The following is a 25,862-nucleotide window of genomic DNA, read 5'->3' on the forward strand; positions in this document are numbered from 1 at the left end:
GTTCGTCTGAACTATTCTCCGTCATCTTATGTACCTTCTTGTACTTTCCTTTGGTAGGTTTCTTATTGCTGGTTTTCTTTCCCGACCTGCAGACTCGTGCTATGTGTCTTACTTTTCCACACTGTCTGCACACTTTGTCTTTGAACCAGCAATCATTCTGGTCGTGTGTTGTTCTGCCGCAGCGATAGCACTTCTCTGTTCCATATGACATTTTGTTTGTGCCATATTCTTGCGGTCTCTGTTGTATCTCTGCAGCGCCCCGTGCTGCTGCTTCATATGATACCACAATGCTGAAAGCCTTTTCCAGCGTAAGGTCCTTTTCAGATAAAAGCCGTTTCTGGGTTCCTTCACTTTGAAGCCCACACACAAACTTGTCCCTTAAGGTATCTGCCATTCCCACTCCAAACTGGCAGTGTTTCGATAGTTTGCGCAGTTCTGTTAAATAATCAGCATTGTTTTCATCCTTATGCTGGTGCTGTTTGTGAAACTTGAATCTTTCTGCTATCAGCAGCGGTGTGGGCTTTAAATGTTCCTTTAGTATCGTTACTATGTCTTCAAAACTCTTTTCCATTGGCTTCGTTGGGGTTACTAGATTTCGTAATAAACCATAAGTCTTTGCACCCATTAAATTTAACAATACCAACGCTTTCTTGTCATCTGACACCTCATTTGCCTTGCAGTATACCTCTATTCGTTCGACATATGTAGTCCAATCTTCGACTTCATTGTCAAATGAGGTGATACTGCCACTCCTCGGCATTTTGGGTGTGGTTTAAAATGGCGTCTCCCAATGGCTTAAAATGGCATCTCCCGCGCTTTCCTTCCTCCCCCGCTACTGCCAACGCCGCTCCCAGTGGTTCTCGTGGCAATGGTGGTGCCCTGTAGGTTTCGCGCGCTTCTCATGCGCTGCTGCCAACGCCGCTTTCGGCGGTCCTCGTGGCAATGGCGGCACCTCGTGGGTTTCTGCGCGTCTCTCTCTCCCTCTCTTCGACGCTGCTCGGCCCCTGAACACCAGCTGCGCCCTGTGCGCTCTGCCCTCTCTCTCTCTCCCCCATCGACGCTGCTCGGCCCTTTGCTGTGCCGCTCGGTCGGGCTCTAGCCCGCCGCTGTCTGGGAAGGGTCTGTGCACTCCCTGTTGCCAGCCCGTTTCGCTGGACCACCTCAACTGGAAAGCCAAGCCTGGCTCTCGACAGCCTCCCCCGCAATTCTCGAGTCTCTGCTGGATGACTGGGCGGTTGTCCGTGGTCGACGCCCGAGTCTCTGGCCTTGACCTCCAATCCACTGATCTCCAGGAACGAATCCCCGGGAGGTGATGCAGAGTTGCAGGTAGGTTCTAACTTGCCTCGTCGCCAATGTTGTGTCCGGGTATAATAAGACACAGACTGCGGAGAACAGTACAACAGGTGTTTACTCAACGTGGCTCACACTGCAACTGCCTGTACAGATTACTACTCAGTGCTATATACAGGTGTGGTCACTGCCGGTACTACAGTATACATGAGCTGTAAAAAGTAGTTCCCCCCCTTAAAGGTATATACATTACAGACCCGACGTCTCCGAAGCCCAGGAGCCAGCAGGTAGGTTCGGATTTTTTTCCGGGTCGCAGCCGTACTCTGGAGGTACGTCTCCGAGCGCAAATTCTGGCCCATAATCTAGGCTGACACTTCAGTGCAGTACTGAGGGAGTGCTGAACTGCCGAAGGTGCCGTCTTTTGGATGAGATGTTAAGCCGAGCTCTCGTCTACCCTCTCAGGTGGATGTAAAAGATCCCAAGGCACTATTCAAAGAAGAGCATGGGAGCTCTCCTAGTGTACTGGCCAATACTTACACTTAAACCAACATCACTAAAAAACAGATTATCTGGTCTTATCTCATTTCTGTTTGTGGGATCTTGCTGTCGCAAATCCCCTCATTACAACAGTGACTACACTTCAAAAAGTACTTCATTGCCCGTGAAGCACTTTGAGATGAATTGAGGTGGTTAAGGCGCTTTATAAATGCAAGCTCTTTCTTTCTTTATCATTTCAAGATCTATATTGTTTTTCACATTCTCCCTCGCCTTGTGTTCCTCCAGCCATGTTCAGCAGTTTAAGGGTAGACTAGTCTATGGGTATTACGGTTAATAGCGGAACAGGCTCAAGGGGCTTGCTGACCTACTGCTGTTCCCATGCTCCTAATCTTTCATTCGTCTAGGATCTGAGCTCCTTCTCTGCTAAAATAAAAACAGAAAATGCTGGAAATACTCAGCAGGTCCTGCAGCATCTGTAAAGAGAGGGAGTTAGGGTTAACTTTTGCAGCATCTGCAGTAATTTGCTATTTATTTCCTCCCCTGCTAATCCCGATCTTCGAATTTCCTTGGGCTGTAGTTATTCAGCCCTCAGATAACTTTAATTTGTTCTTCAAATGTGAACAAGACATTGCAGCGAGCCTCTGGGAGTTCAATACTGATCAAATTCTGTATTTTTAGTATTTGTACAATGAAATGTGTGCACTAATTCTTTATACAGTAATGTTGGGTCATTATTTGTAATATTCATTGCCTTGTGTCTGGGTCTGGTAGATAGGACTACTGCATTGAAGAAATTTGTGTTCAAATCAGATCGATGCTCTCAAGAATAAATTGTGAAAACTGTTCGAAACTGTTGAATCATGTTGTGTAATTTTGACAAAATTAATATCGGTTTTTGGAAGAATTGTCTTGCACTATTTTAGGGAATCGATTCGAGAGAAAACTTGATCAGCAAAACCTTCCAGATCCTTCAGAGACATTTTTACCTCATTGCTTTCAACAGCTACCTCCATGAACAGGTCAGAAACTTTCACATTTATGTGCAGTTCAGCATGGATTGAAGCATTATAGCGTAGATTACCTTGGTACAAAATTAAACGTCCAAAGCAAAAAGACACATTGTCCTCCGTGATCTCGCCCGATATCGGGTGGGATTAGGGTGAGAGAGTGACAGAAAATTGGGTTGGAGAGACAATTTTCGAACGGTTCATTTTAAATGGCAGGATTATTAGATGTGTTGTGCACCCAAAATTCTGGTATGTACCCCTGACGGGTGAGGCTCCCTGTTAGGAGCAAGAAAGAAAGAACTTGCATATTCAGCGCCTGTCACGACCACAGGACGTCCCAAAGCACTTTACAACCAATTAATTACTTTTGAAGAAAAGATTTACAAGAATGGTTCCAGGGATGAGAGACTTCAGTTACGTGGATAGACTGGAGAAGCTGGGGTTGTTCTCCTTCGAGCAGAGAAGGTTGAGAGGAGATTTGATAGAGGTGTTCAAAATCATGAGGGATCTGAACAGAGTAGATAGAGATAAACTGTCCCCATTGGCGAAGGGGTCGAGAACCAGAGGACACAGATTTAAGGTGATTGGCAAAAGAACCAAAGGGGACATGAGAAAAAAAATGTTTATGCAGCGAGTGGTTAGGATCTGGAATGCACTGCCTGAAAGGGTGGTGGAGGTAGATTCAATTGTGGCTTTCAAAAGGGAATTAGATCAGTACCTGAAGGAAAAAATTTTGCAGGGCTATGGGGAAAGGGCGGGGAAGTGGGACTAGCTGAAGTGCTCTTCTGGAGAGCCAGCACAGACGTGATGGGTCAAATGGCCTCCTACTGTGCTGTAAGATTCTATGATTCTATGAGTGTAGTCACTGTTGTAATGTAGGAAATTTGGCAGCCAATTTACATACACAGCAAGCTCCCACAAACAGCGATGAGATAATGAACTGATAATCTGTGTTATTAATGTTGGTTGAGGAATACATATTGGCCAGCAAACCAGGTACAACTCCCCTACTGTTCTTCGAATAGTGCCATGGTTTTATTTTTACATGCGTCTCATCCAAAAGACGGCACCTCCATCAGTACAGAACTCCTTCAGGACTGCACTGAAATGTCAGCCTAGATTATGTGCTCAAGACTCTGGATTGAGACTTGAACCTACAACCTTCAGACACAGAGATGAGAGTGCTACCACTAAGCCAATGCTAACACCTAGGAACACAAAGTTATTACTGGATTTAAAAGGTATTAAACCATCAAGAAATGGCTGATCGCACTGGATACAGCAAAGGCTGTGGGCCCCGACAACATTCCGGCTATCGTGTTGAAGACTTGTGCTCCAGAACTAGCCGTGCCTCTAGCCAAGCTGTTCCAGGACAGCTGTAACACTGGCAACTATCCGACAATGTGGAAAATTGCCCAAGTATGCCCTGTCCACAAAAAACAAGACAAATCTAATCTGGCCAATTATCGCCCCATCAGTCTACTCTCAATCATCAGCAAAGTGATGGAAGGGGTCGTCAACAGTGCTATCAAGCAGCACTTACTCACCAATAACCTGCTCAGAAAAAACAGAAAATGCTGGAAAATCTCAGCAGGCCAGGCAGCATCCATGGAGAGAGAAACAGAGTTAACGTTTCAGGTCGAAGACCTTTCGTCGGAACTGGAAAAAAGCAGGAAATGGAAAGCAAGTTTAGGGGCTGGAAAAAGGTGGGAGGTGATGAAAGAACAAAAGGGAAGGTCAGTGATAGGATAGAAAGCAGGAGAGATTAATAGACATTTACTTGTACTTCTTGCGATTTACTTGTACTTCTTGCAATTTAGTATACTGTATTCGCTGCTCACAATGTGGTCTCCTTTACGTTGGGGAGACCAAATGCAAATTGGGTGACCGCTTTGCGGAACACCTCCGTTCAGTCCATAAGGGGGATTTCTAGCATCCGCAGTATTTTGCTATTGTAATAATCTGCTCAGTTTGGGTTCCGCCAGGACCATTCGGCTCCAGACCTCATTACAACCTTGGTCCTAACATGGACAAAAGAGCTGAATTCCAGACGTGAGGTGAGAGTGACTTCCCTTGATATCACTGCAGCATTTAACCAAGTGTGGCATCAAAGAGCCCTAGTAAAATTGAAATCAATGGGAATCGGGGGAAAATTCTCCACTGGCTGGAGTCATACCTAGCACAAAGGAAGATGGTTGGTTGTTGGCGGCCAATCACCTCAGCCTCAGGACATCGCTGCAGGAGCTCCTCAGGGTGGTTTCCGAGGCCCAACCATCTTCAGCTGCTTCATCAATGACCTTCTCTCCATCATAAGTTCAGAAGTTGGGATGTTTGCTGATGATTGCACAGTGTTCAGTTTGATTTGCAACTCCTCAGATAATGAAGCAGTCTGTGCCCACATGCAGGAAGATGTGGACAAAATTCAGACTTCGGCTGATAAGTGGCAAGCAACATTCTCGCCACACAAGTGTCAGGCAATGACCATTTCCAACAAGAGAGAGTCTAACATTCAACGGCATTACCATCGTCAAATCCCCCACCAACAACATTCTGGAGGTCACCATTGACCAGAAACTTAACTGGACCAGCCACATAAATACTGTGGCTACAAGAGCAGGTCAGAGGTTGGGTATTCTGTGGTGAGTGTCTCACCTCCTGACTCCCCAGAGCCTTTCCACCATCTACAAGGCACAAGTCAGAAGTGTGATGGAATACTCTCTACTTGTCTGGATGAGTGCAGCTCCAACAACACTCAAGAAGCACCCATGCACATTAGGGGGAACATTGAACACCACCACCTCCAAGTTCCCATCCAAGTCACACACCATCCTGACTTGGAAATATATCGGGCGTTCCTTCTTCATCACTGGACCAAAATCCTGGAACTCATTCCGTAACAGCACTGTGGGAGTAGCTTCACCACACGGGCTGCAGTGGTTCAAGAAGGGAGCTCACCGATACCTACTCAAGGCAATGAGGGATGGGCAATAAATGCTGGCCTTGCCAGCAATGCCCACATCCCAGGAATGAATAAAAAAATGTGGTATCATCTTTAGTGTATGTAATTATTTTTATGTAAAGTGCTTTTCTCTATTTGCAGTATCCATTGGCTTTCTCAGTCATGTTTAGTACTTGGATGCGAAGAAAGTTCTTCTTCTACAGACTGCTAAGTGCTATGTCCAGGCTTGAGATGAAGACTCCCGCTAATCTCATCAGCAACCGCCTTTGTGTTCTAGTAAGTCAGTCACATTTGTTGAGAACTTGAATGGCTGTTTTCAATTCAGTCTAATTCAGTGAGTGAGAAACATTCTGGGGGGAGTTTTAAACCCAAAAAAACAGTAGGTTTGGGTTGGTTGGGAAGTTAAAGTGTTAAAAGTCTGAATCCTGACCAGAATCCGCCTCCAACCTGCCCACTTCCGGTTTTAACGGAGGCAGGATGGGGGGTGAGCAGCCAACCCATTCCCAGGAGGCGGGCCATTCATTTAAATATTTATAACGAGACTGCCATGTCTCAGATTTAACCTCCATTTTAAATTTAAGGTGAGGACTGCTGGATCCAGGAGGTACGTACCTTTACACTTACCTCCTGGATCCAGCGTCCCTGCCTAACCCACCCCCCTGATCGGCTCTCCGATCGTTGCCGACCCTCCTCCACCCCCCACCGCCCCCCGCTCCTCTGGCCCTCCCCATGCTCCTCCGACCACCCCCCAGCCCCCACCGATCCCTCCCTCCCTCCTCTCTGCAGCCTAGTGCCGCGGGCCTACCTGCCCGCAGCCAGCTAGCCTCTCAATCTGGCTGGCTGCAGGTGGGAAACCAAGGTTTTCCACGTAAATCAGGTCCTGTCATTAAATTCAGCAGGGCCTGCAGGAAACCCGTTCTCCCGGGTTTCCTGATCGTTTCAGAGCCTCCCCTGCCCCCAAACCACCTTCCCCATTAAAATTCAGGCCTCTGTGTGTACATACTATAATTGAGTGTGAGGGGGTTATGGAGACAAATAACATCATTATTTGTATACATGTATATGTACTGAGTTTGTGCACTGTATATATGTGTTGCGTGTACAAATGCTGTTTGTGTATGTGCTATATATGTATGCTGACTATTTCTCACCTGCATGCAGTCCCTCCGCGACATCATCCGAAAAACAATGTTAGATTCCACACTTACACTGATAACATCCAGCTCTATCTCACCATCACCTCTCTTGACCTCTCCACTGCATCTGATTTGTCATTCAACTTTTTGTGCATACGTGATTATTGCCATCGAAAAGCCGGTGAGTGGCCTGCGTGCGATCTCCAAACCGCTACGCAGCCACGTAGCATATTGGGATTGTTGCCCGTATCCTAACACACACCAAGTCCTATTTACTCATCACCACCTACATTGGCTTCTGGCTCAGCAACGCCTCAAATTAAAAATTGCCATCCTTGTATTGAAATCCTTCCATGGTCTTGCCCCTCCCTATCTCTGTAACCTCCTATAACCTTCCAAGAACTCTGCGTTCTTCCAATTCTGGCTTCTTGTGCATATTGATTCCCTTCGTTGGCTGCCGTGCCTTCAACTGGCTAGGCCGTAAACTCTGGAATTCCCTTCCTAAACTTCACCGCATCTCTACGTCTCTCTCCTCATTTAAGACGCTCTGTAAAACCTACCACTCTGCCAAGCCTTTGGTCATCTGTCCTTATATCTCCTTTTGTGGCTCGGTGTCAAATTTTGTCTGATAACGCTCCTGTGAAGCGCCATGGGACATTTAACTACGATAAAGGCGCTTTATAAATACAAGTTATTGAAGTTTTGACTGTACACACAGTGGGAATGCACTGCGTATAGATGTGTGGGTAGAATTCCATTAGCAACAGACTGAAGAAATGGATAGCAATACAGTGAAGAAATGGATAGCAATACAGTGAAGAAATGGATAGCAATACAGTGAAGAAATGGATAGCAATACAGTGAAGAAGTGGATAGCAATACAGTGAAGAAATGGATAGCAATACACTGAAGAAATGGATAGCAATACAGTGAAGAAATGGATAGCAATACAGTGAAGAAATGGATAGCAATACAGTGAAGAAGTGGATAGCAATACAGTGAAGAAATGGATAGCAATACACTGAAGAAATGGATAGCAATACAGTGAAGAAATGGATAGCAATACAGTGAAGAAATGGATAGCAGTACACTGAAGAAATGGATAGCAATACAGTGAAGAAATGGATAGCAATACACTGAAGAAATGGATAGCAATACACTGAAGAAATGGATAGCAATACAGTGAAGAAATGGGTAGCAATACGGTGAAGAAATGGATAGCAATACACTGAAGAAATGGATAGCAATACAGTGAAGAAATGGATAGCAATACAGTGAAGAAATGGATAGCAATACAGTGAAGAAATGGGTAGCAATACAGTGAAGAAATGGATAGCAATACAGTGAAGAAATGGATAGCAATACAGTGAAGAAATGGATTGCAATACAGTGAAGAAATGGATAGCAATACACTGAAGAAATGGATAGCAATACAGTGAAGAAATGGGTAGCAATACACTGAAGAAATGGGTAGCAATGCACTGAAGAAATGCTGTTGCATGATGCATTCCAGATTTAATACTAACGCCTAAGTGTAGATTTTCCACAGCCTCACCCACCATTTTCCAATATGGTGACAAGCGAATACTGTGAGGATCCATCCTGTAAAGCGCCAGACAAAACCTGAAAAACAATTGCCCTTTAGTAGATCTGTATGATTCCGACACAGGAAAAGACTCCACCAGCCCTTCAGTCTATGCTTTAACTGTTGCTGTTCATTGCCTGTTTATTGCACAGGAATAAACTTAGATACAGGAACAACCACACTCAATAATAACAAGTGCAGAATGAACACTGACTATATTGTTGCCTCTGATTTGAAAGCTCAATGTAATTTTAACCCCCTTACAGCAGCAAATGAACTCTCTGCTTGTGACCTGCAGCTTGCCGACGAGTCCCTGGACCTTGATGAAATGAGCAGCCTGAGACAGATGAAAGTGGCAAACTACAGAAAAGTTTCCAAAATGCCAGTATGTGGAATAGCACAACCAAATCTAGAGGTCAGCAATGTCATTCATTTCATCATGTACACATCCAGATTCAGTGGAACAGCCTCAATTATACTAATAGGCAGCTCTATCAGACAGCTTCTCTGAATAGTGGTCCACAATCCTATATAAACTCAGTTAGGCAGTATCTTCATATACTGTTGGCAACTCCTTTAAATATTGGTCGGTGGGATATATAAAATGGTGGGTAGGTCTATATACTGGTAGGCAGATGTTCTGCATTCTGAGGGCAACTCATCTAAATATTAGTCTTTAGCTCCTGTATAAACTGCTGGACAGCTCCACTGTATACTGGTGGGGAGTTCATCTAAATACAGTACTGGTGGACAAATTCAACATGTAATGGTCGATAGCTCCTCTACATACTAATGGGCAGCTCCTCTAAGTACTAGTCAGCAGCTTTGCTTATTTACTGGTTGAAATCTCCTCTAAATACTGGTGAGCAGCTCTGCTATATAACGGTGGGTGTCTCTATATACTGGTGGACAGTTTCTCTACACACCAGTGGGTGGTGCCCTCTATATACTGGAGGGCAGTTTCTCTACACACCAGTGGGTGGTGCCCTCTATATACTGGAGGACAGTTTCTCTACACACCAGTGGGTAGTGCCCTCTATATACTGGAGGACAGTTTCTCTACACACCAGTGGGTAGTGCCCTCTATATACTGGTGGACAGTTTCTCTACACACCAGTGGGTAGTGCCCTCTATATACTGGAGGACAGTTTCTCTACACACCAGTGGGTAGTGCCCTCTATATACTGGTGGACAGTTTCTCTACACACCAGTGGGTAGTGCCCTCTATATACTGGAGGACAGTTTCTCTACACACCAGTGGGTAGTGCCCTCTATATACTGGTGGGCAGTTTCTCTACACACCAGTGGGTAGTGCCCTCTATATACTGGTGGGCAGTTTCTCTACACACCAGTGGGTAGTGCCCTCTATATACTGGTGGACAGTTTCTCTACACACCAGTGGGCAGTGCCCTCTATATACTGGTGGACAGTTTCTCTACACATCAGTGGGTAGTGCCCTCTATATACTGGAGGACAGTTTCTCTACACACAAGTGGGTAGTGGCCGCTATATACTGGTGGGCAGTTTCTCTACACACCAGTGGGTAGTGCCCTCTATATACTGGTGGGCAGTTTCTCTACACACCAGTGGGTGGTGCCCTCTATATACTGGTGGGCAGTTTCTCTACACACCAGTGGGTAGTGCCCTCTATATACTGGAGGACAGTTTCTCTACACACCAGTGGGTGGTGCCCTCTATATAATGGTGGGCAGTTTCTCTACACACCAGTGGGTAGTGCCCTCTATATACTTGTGGTGATTATTCTCTATGTTTAGTAAGAAGTATTGTGATTGGTTGTTTGTTTCCCGCCTTGGGATATATGCTGTAATCTCATTGGTAGTTGCTGTCATGTGATTTGTGGTGGCCATCTTAAATTCAGTTCTTTCCAGCCTTTAGTTGGGACTGGGTGTTGAAGATGTGCTACAGGATATTTAAGTTAATAAAGCCTAGATTAGAAAGGCAAATCTATTCTTTATTTCAATTTATTAACTTTATGTTAGAATGGAGCGATATCTTCAACCAGAACGATTCAATGCTGACCCTAATTCTGCAGGAGTGGATGATAAATGGAAACATTGGTATTGTACATTTAAAAACTTTTTGGGCGTGTTGGATCAAGAGTCTCTAAATAAGCTGAATATGCTGATCAACTACATTGCTCCGGATGTGTATAAGTATATTTTGGACTGTAAAACTTACAAAGTGGCTATTTCTACATTGGAAAAGATTTTTGTTAAACCAAAGAATGAGGTATTTGTACATCACCTTCTATCTGCCCGTAGGCAGCAGGTGGGAGAATCTTTGGATACTTATTTACAAGCACTTCGGTGCCTTAGTGTTAACTGTAATTATAAGGCCGTGACGGCTGAAGAATATAAGGAAGAATCGGTACGGGATGCTTTTATTAATGGATTACTGTCTAGATCAATTCGTCAGCGGTTGTTAGAAAATAAGACTTTGGATCTTAAGAGTGCTTTTGAGCAAGCTTCTACATTGGATGTGGCTCAGAGAAGTTCGGATTCTTATGCTCTTTTTAATCGGCCTGTGACTGTGGTTTCGGCAGTTCCGGATGAAAAGGAATTATGTGGACTTAATAGGAGTGGTTTACTAGATTCTGAAACAGTTTCTACTTCAGCGGCTGTTGCCTCTAGGATTCAGAAGTGTTATTTTTATGGGAACGTCCGGCACCCTTGTCTGAAGTGTCCTGCTCGGGAGGCTGTGTGTAGTAAATGCGGCAAGAGAGGTCATTACGCACGTGTGTGTAAATCATCAGGTTCAATGACCTCCTCTGTGCCTATTCAGCCTTTAGATGGGGCATTTATTGCATCAATTTCTGCTGCATTTGCTCATGGCCTAAACAAAGCTATAGTTACAGCCCAAGTTAATGGGTTGGAAGTGAAGGCCCTTATAGATACGGGCAGTACTGAGAGTTTTATAAGTCTTCAGTTTGCAAAGGAGAAGCATTTGAAAATTTCGCCTGTTTCCTATCAGGTGTGTATGGCTCAGACGACTCTCACTTCACAAGTAGCTGGTTGTTGCCGTGTGAAATTGATTCTTCTAGGTAATACGTATACTGATATACGCCTATCTGTTTTGCCTAATCTCTGTGCGGATATTTTGATTGGTCATGATGTGCTTCAGTTACACGAGTCTCTTAGTCTTTCATTTGGAGGGACTAAGCCACCTTTATCTATTTGTGGATTAACCTCTTTATCCATTTCTCCATTATCACTTTTTTCCAATTTGATGCCGGATTGTAAGCCAATTGCTACCAAGTCAAGAAGGTATAGCAGTCAGGATAGAGAATTTATTAATTCTGAAGTTCAACGTCTCTTATTGGAAGGAATCATTGAACCTAGTTGTTCGCCTTGGCGGGCACAGGTAGTTGTCACGACTAACGAGAGACATAAGAAACGAATGGTGATAGACTATTCCCAAACTATTAATAGGTATACTCAATTAGATGCGTACCCTTTGCCTAAGATTGATGAGCTTATCAATAAAGTATCTCAGTATAAGGTTTTTAGCACTATTGACCTAAAGAGTGCTTATCATCAGATTCCTATTGTTAAGGAGGATCAACCATATACGGCCTTTGAGGCTGGTGGAAAGCTGTATCAGTTTTGCCGAATACCATTTGGTGTTACTAATGGTGTTGCTTGTTTTCAACGGGCAATGGATGCTTTTATAAGTGATAACTCTCTCTCTGACACCTTTTCATACTTAGATGACATCACGGTGTGTGGCAAATCAAGGGTGGAGCATGATTCTAATTTAGAAAGATTCCTTCAAGCTGCGGAAAAAGTTGGTTTAACTTTCAATAAAGAGAAGTGTACCTTTTCGACCACTGAGGTAAATCTACTGGGGTACATTATCTCGGGAAACAAGATTAAACCAGACCCAGAACGTCTGCGACCATTGATTGATTTACCTTGTCGTACTAATTCTAAGGCTTTGCAACGAGTTGTTGGACTGTTTTCTTACTATTCTAATTGGATTGCAAATTTTTCACAGAAGATCCAGCCTCTTATTCGGGTTACGACATATCCTCTATCATGGGAGGCCAGGACGTGTTTTGATAATTTTAAAAAGGATATCCTTGGAGCAGTTGTGCATTCTATTGATGAGCAGGTTCCTTTTGTGATTGAGACGGACGCTTCTGATTTTGCAATTGGGGCTACTCTGAACCAGAATGGAAGACCTGTGGCCTTTTTCTCACGTACTTTGAACAATAGTGAAAAAAGCCATTCTTCAATAGAGAAAGAGGCGTATGCAATAGTAGAAGCACTGCATAAATGGAGATATTATTTATCGGGGCGACATTTTACGTTGGTAACTGCTCAAAAGTCTGTGTCCTTTATGTTTGATGTCAAACATTTTGGAAAGATTAAGAATGATAAAATAATGAGGTGGAGGATTGAGTTGGCATGTTACCATTTTGATATAGTTTATCGTCCGGGGAAGGATAACGTTGCTGCTGATGCGCTGTCGAGGGCTTATTGTTCTGTGATTCACAGAGATATGCTTATTAATCTTCACAATGCCTTATGCCATCCTAGGGTTACGAGGATGATACACTTCGTACGCAGTAAGAATTTGCCCTTTTCAGTTGAAGACGTCAAGCAGATGACTTCATCATGTTCTATCTGTGCTCGGTGTAAACCGAATTTCTTTAAGCCTCAACGAGCTCATCTTATAAAGGCTACTTCTCCTTTTGAACGTTTGAGCGTCGATTTCAAGGGGCTTCTTCCTTCAACTACTCAAAACCGATATATATTTACTGTTGTGGATGAGTTTTCAAGGTTCCCTTTTGCTTTTCCTTGCGCAGATGTATCAGCTGCTGCAGTTATCAAATGTCTGACTCAACTTTTTGTCATCTTTGGGATGCCTGCGTATATCCATTCAGATCAGGGAAGTTCTTTTATGTCTTCCCAGTTGAAGGAATACCTTCAGAGTCGGGGAATTTCTACCAGCAGAACTACCCCGTATAATCCCCAGGATAATGGACAGTGCGAACGATACAATGGGGTGATCTGGAAGGCAGTTATGTTGGCTTTGACATCCCGGAACCTTAAGAATACACAGTGGGAAATGGTACTGCCTGATGCCCTGCATTCCATTAGATCATTGCTTTCAACGGCTACTAATGTGACCCCCCATGAAAGGCTCTTTAACTATCCGCGGAGATCTACTATGGGATATTCGGTACCTTCATGGCTTACTATGCAGGGACCTGTGCTGCTTCGACGCCATGTTAGATTGTCAAAATATGATCCTTTAGTGGAGGAGGTGGAGCTGTTGGAGGCAAATTCCCAATATGCTCATATTCGATTCCAAGATGGGAAAGAAAGTACCGTTTCAATTAAAGACTTGGCTCCTTGTGGTGGCCAGCCCTCTTCTGAGGATATTAACAATAGTCATGATTCAGATAATGTGGATGCTGTTACAGATACTATGAATATTTCCAATCCGACTGCAGATAATTACACTTCTATTAGTCAGCCCTCGATGGATGTTCATGACCGTCCCAGTTTACCTCCTGATGGGATTTCTAATCCGGAAACCGTTGAAAATCGGGATATGGATAGCCTTCCTGCAGAAGATACTTCTGTGTCTCCTGGTGTGGGAGGGCAAGGAATTCACCAAGGTTAAGAAGGTCGACACGAACAAGATATCCGGTCGACCGATTGAAAATGGGCTTTTAAATTGATAGTAATGTTTTAAAATTGTTGAAATATTATATTATATCGTTTTAGTTGAGAGATACTTAATACTTATGTGCAATGTTACTATTTGTTGTTGCTCACTTAGTATTGTGTCATGTTGAATAGTTTTATTTTGTCTGTGCCTAGTTTTAGTTGTAAATAATTAATTATAAATTGTAAAGGTTATTTAGGTTGGAGTATATTTTAAAAGGAGGGGTGAATGTGGTGATTATTCTCTATGTTTAGTAAGAAGTATTGTGATTGGTTGTTTGTTTCCTGCCTTGGGATATATGCTGTAATCTCATTGGTAGTTGATGTCATGTGATTTGTGGTGGCCATCTTAAATTCAGTTCTTTCCAGCCTTTAGTTGGGACTGGGTGTTGAAGATGTGCAACAGGATTTTTAAGTTAATAAAGCCTAGATTAGAAAGGCAAATCTATTCTTTATTTCAATACTGGAGGACAGTTTCTCTACACACCAGTGGATAGTGCCCTCTATATACTGGAGGGCAGTTTCTCCACACACCAGTGGGTGGTGCCCTCTATATACTGGTGGGCAGTTTTTCTACACACCAGTGGGTGGTGCCCTCTATATAATGGAGGACAGTTTCTCTACACACCAGTGGGTAGTGCCCTCTATATACTGGTGGGCAGTTTCTCTGCACACCAGTGGGTAGTGCCCTCTATATAATGGTGGGCAGTTTCTCTACACACCAGTGGGAAGTGCCCTCTATATACTGGAGGTCAGCTCTTCTACACACCAGTGGGTAGTGCCCTCTATATACTGGTGGGCAGTTTCTCTGCACACAAGTGGGTAGTGCCCTCTATATACTGGAGGACAGTTTCTCTACACACCAGTGGGTAGTGCCCTCTATATACTGGTGGACAGTTTCTCTACACACCAGTGGGTGGTGCCCTCTATATACTGGTGGACAGTTTCTCTACACACCAGTGGGAAGTGCCCTCTATATACTGGAGGTCAGCTCTTCTACACACCAGTGGGTATTGCCCTCTATATACTGGTGGGCAGTTTCTCTGCACACAAGTGGGTAGTGCCCTCTATATACTGGAGGACAGTTTCTCTACACACCAGTGGGTAGTGCCCTCTATATACTGGTGGGCAGTTTCTCTGCACACAAGTGGGTAGTGCCCTCTATATACTGGAGGACAGTTTCTCTACACACCAGTGGGTGGTGCCCTCTATATACTGGTGGGCAGTTTCTCTGCACACAAGTGGGTAGTGCCCTCTATATACTGGTGGACAGTTTCTCTACACACCAGTGGGTGGTGCCCTCTATATACTGGTGGGCAGTTTCTCTACACACCAGTGGGTGGTGCCCTCTATATACTGGTGGGCAGTTTCTCTACACACCAGTGGGTAGTGCCCTCTATATACTGGAGGACAGTTTCTCTACACACCAGTGGGTAGTGCCCTCTATATACTGTTGGGCAGTTTCTCTACACACCAGTGGGCAGTGCCCTCTATATACTGGTGGGCAGTTTCTCTACACACCAGTGGGTAGTGCCCTCTATATACTGGAGGACAGTTTCTCTACACACCAGTGGGTAGTGCCCTCTATATACTGGTGGGCAGTTTCTCTACACACCAATGGGTAGTGCCCTCTATATACTGGAGGACAGTTTCTCTACACACCAGTGGGTAGCTCTTCTAAATATTGGTCCGCAGACATGCTATATACTGATGGGCCACTCCTTATAAACTGATTGGCAAATCCCTTATATACTGGTGGGCATTTGTTTATGGGAGATTACAAATTTAATTGCGAGCTGAATGGAATTCTGCAGATATCTAACTAACGAGGAAAGCTGAGGCAGTTATGGTAAGATAAGTTGGGGCACCTGAAAATAAAACTATTTTGATCGCAGGGACTTGTGCGTATTCTGTCCTACCTAACGGATGATTGCAGGAAGTTTACCAGGGTTTTGTGTCTGAACCTGCGAGAGGAAGCAGTGCTGGAGGGGGATGGACAAATCTACTCACTCAGGGAGGTCAACAACCTCCAACAGGAGATCATCATCCCTGCAACAACAGTGGAGCAACTGGAGGTGCGTGCCCTTTGTTTCTAGTTACTGAGTAAATGGTGGTTTTTAATACTGATGTCTCCAAAACCACGTTGACCATATAGAGTCTCTGCTGCTCATAAACAGCTTTCAGATACAAGTTAGATTGTTTACATTTGGTGTTGGTCTTAATTCCATTCCACACTTTTAGTAACAAAACTGGCTACCTTTCTCATAACTGAGTTCCTCGAATATCTTGTAATTCTTTTCTGCACCATTTTCTGGGTTTGTATGTTTGCATAGTGCTTCAGTCACCAGAACTTAATGGCCCAGAAATTCCAGAACGGGGCTTGCAGCGCGTGCAAGCCCCGTATTTACACTTACCCCGCGCTACTGACGATCAGCTCCAGGGACGCCTGGACTTGGTGAATGAAAAAGAAGAATCCCGGGCAGCGTATGACGTCATGCCGCCCAGGAGTGCAGCCAGCGCGAAGCCAGGAGCGTGCAGTGTAAGTGAGACACGCCCCTTGAGATCTCAGTTTCACTGGACACGCCCCCAATGTTTCTGTCAAGCTGCTAAGGATTTTTACATGCAAAGCAGCAGTTTAAATAGGTTTTTGGAAGTTTTTTGAAGATTTTGGTAACTTTTATAAACTTTTTAAAATGTTTACATTATTTTGAGTAATCTGAAGTAGTTTTAAAGAGAATTAAAGCAATTTAAAGACTTTTAAAAGCCCTAAAATAATTTTTTTAATTCCATTTATTTATTTAGCAATGTCGTCGTCATACGTGTCTTCACACTGTTCCCTTTGGGGAACTGTATGAAGTGGTGGAAGGATTTATGGCCATGATTAACGCTCATTCCGTGACCGTAACCATCTTTGAACCAGCCATTAGGGCGGTTAGTCCTATGGCGGGAGGGTTTTACGGGCTCCCACAAGCTATACAAGGAGGGGGGGCCACCCACACCCACGGACGCGGACGCAAATATCCCACTGGATGTCAACCCAGAATTTAGAGCCGGAGCTCCGACTCCACTTGCCGGGACTGTCTGGAGCGGGGTTCGAAACCCTACCCTGATCTGGCCCAGCGGCGGGGATCCTACCGCTATGACAAAGGCCCAATCCGATTAGCAACGTGAAATGGCAGCATAGGGCTCCAGTCACGGGGAGGGAAAAGGCGCAGGAAACGTATGGGTGTCACCTTTTGTGCGGAGTGGGCCTTTTGCGTAGCAGTAAGCATCCCCGCCGCTGGGCCAGAAGGAGTAGGGTTTTGAACCCCACTCCAGACAGTCCCGGCAAGTGGAGTCGGAGTTCCAACTTTAAATTCTGGGTGGACATCCAGCGGGATACTTGCGTCCGTGGGTGTTGGTGGCCCCCCCCCCGTCAGATGGGTTGTGGGAGCCCGTAAAACCCTCCCGCCATAGGACTAACCACCCTAATGGCTGGTTCAAAGGTGGTTACGGTCACGGAATGAGCGTTAATCATGGCCATAAATCCTTCCACCACTTCATACAGTTCCCCAAAGGGAACAGTGTGAGGATACGTACGATGATGACCTCTTGCGCAATGCACCTCCTTGGACCCTCAGTTGCAGATGCGAGGGGGCAAGTCGTGCAATTGTTAAATTTTTCATTTTATTGACATGTAAAATGTTGGCCCAGTAATTCCCTTCCAACTGCGCGAGTACGGTCGGGGTACTTACGCATCTGGCCGGATGAAATGCCGGTTTTCAGCATGCACAGTGCTTTTGGGGAAAACCGGCATTTCCTGTCCTCTGAACGAAGGGGTTCAGAGGCAGAACGCGTGCGACTGCACAGGCAGCGCGTGCGCAGTATAATTCGCCGCTTTCATTACTGCTTTCAGTGAGGTCAAGTCCTTACAACTTACACATGAAAAAAGCATGGGTACAGTTGCTCCAGAGGCTGCGGAGGAAGATATTTCTTATCGTGGAGCTTCTGAAAGTATGTATGTCTGTATATATTCCTTTGTGTGTTATGGATATATTCCTTTACTTATGTGTATGAATGTATTATTTAGTTATGACTTTCAGAGAAAGTAACTTATTTGAAAATCATAATTAAAAACATACATTCATACACATTAGTAAAGGAATATAAAACATACATACATATACGTAAAGGAATATATGTGGACATACATACATAACTCATTCTCACATTTCATTCACACAGCCACAATTGCTCCTTCTACCTACCGTTCTGAAAACCCTTTTAAAAAAAATTAAAAAAAAATTTAACTTTAAAACTTACTTAAAATTTCTTAAAATAACCTCCCTCCCTTTCCCAAACAAAAATATTGCATTTCAGAAGCTCCACGATAAAATGTTTCTTCCTCCGCAGCCAATGAACCACTTTACACTTGCTTTTTTCAAGTGTAACTTCTGAGGACTTACCCTCACGGATTTCATGAATGAAATCTACGAAGTTCACTGCGCAAGCGCTGCCTGTGCAGTCGCACGCGCTCGAGGTCTGGAAATGCCGGCGTTCTCCGCATGCGCTGTTCATGCTGAACGCCGGCATTTCCAACGGCCAGATGCGTGAGTACCCCGAGCGCACTCACGCCTTTGGCCGCGAATTTCTGGCCCAATGTAGCAATCAAGGTGTGACCTGCCCAGATCACCACACATCACAACCACCACATGATGCCTATGGCACGATAGCCCTATTTCTCTGACTCACACTCACCACTAGCAAGGTTCCATGCCAGCGGTAGAATCATAGGATCATAGAATCTTAGAGCGTAGAAGGAGGCCATTCGGCCCATTGTGTCTGTGCTGGGTCTTTGAAAGAGCTATCCAATTAGTCCCACTCCCCGGCTCTTTCCCCATAGACCTGCAAAGTTTTCCTTCTGAGGTATATATCCAATTTCCTTTTGGAAGTTACTATTCACCTGCTTCCACCACCCTTTGAGGCAGTGCAATCCCAATCATATCAACTTACTGTGTAAAAAGAATTCTCCTCATCTCTCCTCTGGTTCTTTTGTCAATTGTCTTAAATCTGTGTCCTCTGGTTACCGATCCACCCGCCAGTGGAAACAGTTTCTCCTTATTTACTCATCATTTTGAACACCTCTATTAAATCTCCCCTTAACCTTCTCTGCTCTAAGCTGAACAATCCCAGCTTCTCCAGTCTCTCTCTCTCTCTCTCTCTCTCTCTCTCTCTCTCTCTCTCTCTCTCTCTCGAGAGAGAGAGAGAGAGAGAGAGAGAGAGAGAGAGAGAGAGAGAGAGAGAGAGAGAGAGAGAGTGTTTCAGGCAATGACAGCACTACTCTACTGATTGGACAATGTTACTCAGCATCCTCTTTACTTTCTAAACTGCTATTCTTCAGTGACTGGACATGGTTAGCATTGAGTCTATTACCACTGGTCTCTTTCAGTCTCTCCCCTGCTTAGTTCAACACCATTCATTCACTGAGTCTGCCCTTCATTTTTTTCTTCCAATGTGTAAGTTCGTCTGCCATGGTTCTGCCCACTTGCAAACTTTGACTGCGTCCTTCTCTAGTTCCTTGTCAGGATTATCCGACTCAATTGCCTTTCCTCTAATTTAAGCCCCAATTTCACAATCCTGGCAAAATTAGGAGGTGTACGCCCAAGGTGACGCAATCGTGGTGACATTTTGGGTGCCAGGTGACACCAAAGTTTGCGATGTAAGATCCTTAATTTGAATTGACTCGAGGCGTAAGAAAAATTTGCTTAACAGTTTGGCCTGGAATACACTTGGCTGGGTAGAACAAATTCACCTTTTCTACATTACCACAATCATTCTTACAGAAGCAGAACTTTTAATAATGCCGGTATAACGTTTGTTTCGAGATTATAGGGGCGGATTTGCAACTTGCCGTGTGGGCATAAAACCGGCGTTGCGGATCGGCTGATGATTATAGAAACCATTGAAATAAAATGGAATTGAAGATCGGCCGGTTTCCATTGTAAAGGAAAAGCCATATTTCAGAAAGATACACCATCCTATGAAGGAATTTTGACTTTATTAAAACATGAAAACTGGGTTTAAAAATCTAAAAGCCTCAACGACACAGGCTGCAAACAAAACATAGGCTTTTGAGATAAGATCAGTTGTTAACACAAGCTGTAAATAGCACACAAGCTTTTGAAATGGAAATTGATTGTTAATACTAAGACAATGGCCCTATTGAATCAAAGGGTTGGAGGTTCCTCTATGTCTGAACATTGGAACCAACACAATAGCAATGCCCAATTAAAGTGTTAAAAACTAACACTTTGAACAGAAACACAGAATATTAAAAAACCATAAAAGTAACATCAAATGAAAGACAGGAAACATAAGTCTGTGGTATAACCAACTAAGATGGCTAGGAAAACAAACACCCTGGTTGAAGTGGTTTTGATTTACATGTTGTAAAAGATACCTACAGAAGACTTTGAAAATATAATATCAATAGATGACACCAAGCAATCACATTGTGTTTGTGTTGAACTTGGAACACATAGGAGTCACGACGTCTGCTTTCAAACAGCAGAGGTGATTTAGAAATTGAAAGAATGAACTTCGTAAGAATGGCATCAAATAGATACATAAGTTATAACCATTTTTTATGATACGTTTTGAACACCTAAACAACAGACAGGATTCTGAGAGTTGGCAGCTGAAATGATAGTAAGAGTAGAAAGAATTCAATAGAGAATGACTAGAGATAATTAGCTTACATCAGCAGAAAACTTCAAAGAATAAACCACTAAAAAAAGGTATAAAAATAGAGCTTTTCAGATGGAAAGTCAGAAGTCGCTGAAAGGGGCAAAGCGATTCTCTCACTCTTCAGAGGCATCTCTGTAAGCTTTTAATTCTTTGAGTCTCAGGGATCAAAAAGGTACTCTGATTTTGGTGGATATTCTGGATTAGAAATAATAAGAAATATACAAATATACGAAGTTAAGATTTGAAAATAAGGATCTCTTAGAATAAGAAATGTAAGCTACTTGTATTTTGAACTGGTAAAGTCATGATTGACTCAAAAGCTGTTAACTGTATGTCGACTCTTAAATAAATCTAAATATTTTTAGAATTGTCTCAAATAGTATTTCTGTATCAAACTCGCAAACTCAATTTCTGTACACTCTTTTGTGAGGAGTTGCACAAAAGTTGTATCTTTCTGAAATATGGCTTTTCCTTTACACCATGATGGGCCATCGAACCACAATGACGGTTTTAGGCCCGGGTGGCAAGTTGAAAACCTACCCCTTTATTTTGTGACTTGGGTATCAAAGAGGGAATCTGTTGTATGTGGTGGTCCCGAGTAGCTCCAAATAAGGAGTTGTCCTCGGTCTCATGTTAAGTTGAGGCTTCAAGTTTAGCTTGTTACTCTTTTGCGTGATGCAGGAAGTTGAGACTACTTCCAAAATGGATGTGCTAAGCTCCAAGAACGCCATAGAGACATGGCACGAGGAAACAAAGCAGATGAAGCAGTTTGGCTCATGCATGACTCTGCAGGAGGTTTATAGCCAGATAGCTGTGCAGTATCCCCAGCTGCAGTACCAACGTATTCCGATTACAGACTGCGCAGCTCCCACAGAAGAGGTACATTTCTGTGGTTTATCCAGATAAGTTGATTTTTATTCTGTTTGCAGTTGCTAGCCTTCATTGTCCCAAACAGAGTAAAGAAGATAGGACTTGCATTTATATAGCACTTTTCACAAGCTCAAAATGGTGCAAAGCACTTCACAGCCAATGAAGCACTTTTGAAGTTTAGTCACTGTTGTCATAGAGTCATAGAGTCATAGAGTAATACAGCACGGATAGAGGCCCTTCGGCCCATCGTGTCCGCGCCGGCCATCAAGCCCTGTCTAATCTAATCCCATATTCCAGCATTTGGCCCGTAGCCTTGTATGCTATGGCATTTCAAGTGCACATCCAAATGCTTCTTAAATGTTGTGAGGGTTTCTGCCTCCACAACCCTTTCAGGCAGTGAGTTCCAGACTCCAACCACCCTCTGGGTGAAAAAGTTCTTTCTCAAATCCCCTCTAAACCTCCCGCCTTTTACCTTGAATCTATGCCCCCTAGTTATTGACCCCTCTACTAAGGGAAAAAGCTCCTCAGCATCCATCCTATCTATGCCCCTCATAATTTTGTACACCTCAATCATGTCCCCCCTCAGCCTCCTCAGCTCCAAGGAAAACAAACCCAATCTGCTCAGTCTCTCTTCATAGCTGAAGCGCTCCAGCCCTGGTAACATCCTGGTGAACCTCCTCTGCACCCTCTCTAACGCGATCACATCCTTCCTGTAGTGTGGCGACCAGAACTGCACACAGTATTCCAGCTGTGGCCTAACCAGTGTTTTATACAGCTCCATCATAACCTCCTTGCTCTTATATTCAATGCCTCGGCTAATGAAGGCAAGTATCCCATATGCCTTTTTTACCACCTTATCCACCTGTTCCGCCGCCTTCAGGAATCTGTGTACTTGCACACCCAGATCCCTCTGACCCTCCGTCTTGCCTAGGGTCTTTCCATTCATTGTGTATTCCTTTGCCTTGTTAGTCCCCCCAAAGTGCATCACCTCGCACTTTTCCGGGTTAAATTCCATTTGCCACTGTTCCGCCCATCTGACCAACCCATCTATATCGTCCTGCAGACTGAGGCTACCCTCCTCGCTATTTACCACCCTACCAATTTTTGTATCATCCGCGAACTTACTGATCATACCCTTTACATTCATATCCAAGTCATTAATGTAGACCACAAACAGCAAGGGACCCAGCACCGATCCCTGTGGTACCCCACTGGCCACAGGCTTCCAGTCACAAAAACAACCTTCGACCATCACCCTCTGCCTTCTGCCACTAAGCCAGTTTTGTATCCAATGTGCCAAGGCACCCTGGATTCCATGGGCTCTTACCTTCTTGACCAGTCTCCTGTGCGGGACTTTATCGAAGGCCTTACTGAAATCCATGTATATCACATCCACTGCGTTACCCTCATCCACACACCTAGTCACCCCCTCAAAAAATTCAATCAAATTAGTCAGACATGATCTTCCCTTGACAAAGCCACGTTGACTATCCCTGATTAATCCTTGCCTCTCCAAGTGGAGACAAATTTTGTCCCTCAGGATTTTTTCCAATAATTTTCCTACCACTGATGTTAGGCTCACTGGCCTGTAGTTCCCCGGTTTTTCCCTACTACCCTTCTTGAATAATGGTACTACATTAGCGGTTCTCCAGTCCTCTGGCACATCCCCTGTGGCCAGAGAGGTCCTGAATATATGTGTTAGAGCCCCCGCAATCTCCTCCTTTGCCTCACACAGCAGCCTGGGATACATTTCATCCGGGCCTGGGGATTTATCCATTTTTAGGCCAGCTAAAACCGCCAATACCTCCTCCCTCTCGATGTTAATATGTTCGAGCATATCACAGTCCCCCCGCCCTATTTCTATGTCTACATCGTCCTTCTCCATAGTGAAAACAGATGCAAAAAATTCATTTAGAACCCATCCTACATCTTCTGGCTCCACACACAGATTGCCACTTTTGTCCCTAATGGGCCCTATTTTTTCCCTAGTTATCCTCTTACCCTTAATATACTTATAAAACATCTTCGGATTTTCCTTTATTTTGCTCGCCAGTGTTATTTCATGGCCCCTCCTTGATCTCCTAATTTCTTTTTTAAGTATCCCCCTGCACTTTTTGTACTCCTCTAGGGCTTCCTCCGTCTTTAGCCTTTTGTATCTACCAAAAGCCCTCCTTTTTTTCCTAATCCATTCTCATATATCCCCTGACATCCAAGGTTCCCTGTGGTTTTTGGAACCACCCTTGACCTTTACGGGAACATGTTGCCATTGTATGATCTCAATCTCCCTTCTGAAAGCTTCCCATTGCTCCGATGCGGATTTTCCTACAAGTAGCTGATCCCAGTCCATTTTGGCCAGATCCTGCCTTATCCTATTAAAATCGGCCTTCCCCCAATTTAGAACCTTTATTTCCGGCCCATCCCTGTCCTTTTCCATGGCCACCTTAAATCTTACCATATTATGGTCACTATCACCAAAGTGCTCACCTACTAGCACTTTTTCCACTTGGCCGGCCACATTCCCTAGAATTAGGTCCAGTACCGCCCCCTCTCTTGTAGGACTTTCTACATGCTGGCTCAAAAAGCTCTCCTGGATGCACTTTAAGAATTCTACACCCTCTGAGCCTTTCACACTCTGACTATCCCAGTTAATATTGGGGAAGTTGAAATCCCCCATTATTATTACCCTATTATTTGCACATTTCTCTGAGATTTGCCTACATATCTGTTCCTCTATCTCCCCCTGACTGTTTGGAGGCCTATAGTACACTCCCAGCAAAGTGCTTGCCCCCTTTTTGTTTTTAAGCTCCACCCATATGGCCTCATTAGAGGACCCTGCTAATATATCATCCCTCCTTACTGCAGTAATTGACTCCTTAATTAATATTGCGACACCCCCTCCTCTTATACCTCCCCCTCTGTCTCGCCTAAAGATTCTGTACCCCGGAATATTGAGCTGCCAGTCTTGCCCTTCCCTCAACCATGTCTCCGTGATAGCAACAATATCATACTCCCATGTGTTTATCAACACCTTCAGTTCATCCACCTTATTTGCAAGACTCCTTGCATTAAAATAGATGCCATCCAGCCTTGCCCTTATATATTTGCCCTGTCTACCAAGCTGACTTGTTTTTTTCTCTATAATTGGCAGCACATCCCCCCCTATTTCAGCTCCCCTCTGTATCCCATCCCCCTGCCAAGTTAGTTTAAACCCCCCCCAACAGTGCTAGCAAACCTCCCCGCAAGGATATTTGTCCCGCTCTGGTTCAGGTGCAACCCGTCCGACTTGTACAAGTCCCACCTTTCCCAGAAGCAGGCCCAGTGATCCAGGAAAGTAAAACCCTCCCCCCTACACCAACTCTTTAGCCACGCATTCATCTGCTCTATCCTCCCATTCCTATACTTACTAGCACGTGGCACTGGGAGTAATCCAGAGATTACAACCTTTGAGGTCCTGCTCTTTAATCTGTTACCTAGCTCCCTAAATTCTTGATGCAGGACCTCATCCCTCTTTTTACCTATGTCGTTGGTACCAATGTGGACCACGACCATTGGCTGTTCACCCTCCCCCTCCAGAATGCCCTGCAGCCGCTCAGTGACATCCTTGACCCTGGCACCAGGGAGGCAACAAACCATCCTGGATTCACGTCTACGGCCACAGAAACGCCTATCTGTTCCCCTTACTATAGAATCCCCTACCACTATTGCTCTCCCACTCTTTTTCCCCCCTTCCTGGGCAGCAGGAGCACCCCCAGTGCCAGGAAGTTGGCTGCTGCTGCCTTCCCCTGGTGAGTCATCCCCCTCAACAGTATCCAAAGCGGTATACTTGTTTGAAAGGGGGATGCCCGCAGGGGTTCCCTGCACTACCTGCCTGCCTTTGTTGCTCCGCCTGATGGTCACCCCCTGTGCTGCCCTGCCCTGAGGCGTGAACAACTCGCTAAACGTGCTATCCACGAGCCTCTCAGCATCGCGCATGCTCCAAAATTCACTAAAAGTCATATAGGAAATACTGCAGCCAATTTGCACACAGCAAGAACCCACAAACAGTAATGAGATAAATGACCAGATAATCTGTTTTTAATAATGTTGGTTTAGGGA

At 44.4% G+C, this 25,862-nt stretch overlaps 1 protein-coding gene across 1 annotated transcript in view; it reads left to right on the plus strand.

The window, feature by feature from the left end:
• The window catches only part of LOC147124143 (paladin-like), a 168,899-nt gene that overhangs the window by 55,007 nt on the left and 88,030 nt on the right, over positions 1–25,862 (plus strand). Inside the window, exons 8-12 of the mRNA XM_085982787.1 lie at positions 2,712–2,807; positions 5,896–6,030; positions 8,774–8,890; positions 16,067–16,246; positions 21,579–21,776. Coding sequence (XP_085838913.1) covers positions 2,712–2,807; positions 5,896–6,030; positions 8,774–8,890; positions 16,067–16,246; positions 21,579–21,776 — 726 coding nt within the window. The remainder of the gene's footprint in view (positions 1–2,711; positions 2,808–5,895; positions 6,031–8,773; positions 8,891–16,066; positions 16,247–21,578; positions 21,777–25,862) is intronic.

The sequence above is a fragment of the Somniosus microcephalus genome, chromosome 1 (genome assembly GCF_052327205.1).
Source record: "Somniosus microcephalus isolate GS21.2 chromosome 1, FLI_Smic_1.0, whole genome shotgun sequence".
Classification (NCBI taxonomy): Eukaryota; Metazoa; Chordata; class Chondrichthyes; order Squaliformes; family Somniosidae; genus Somniosus; species Somniosus microcephalus.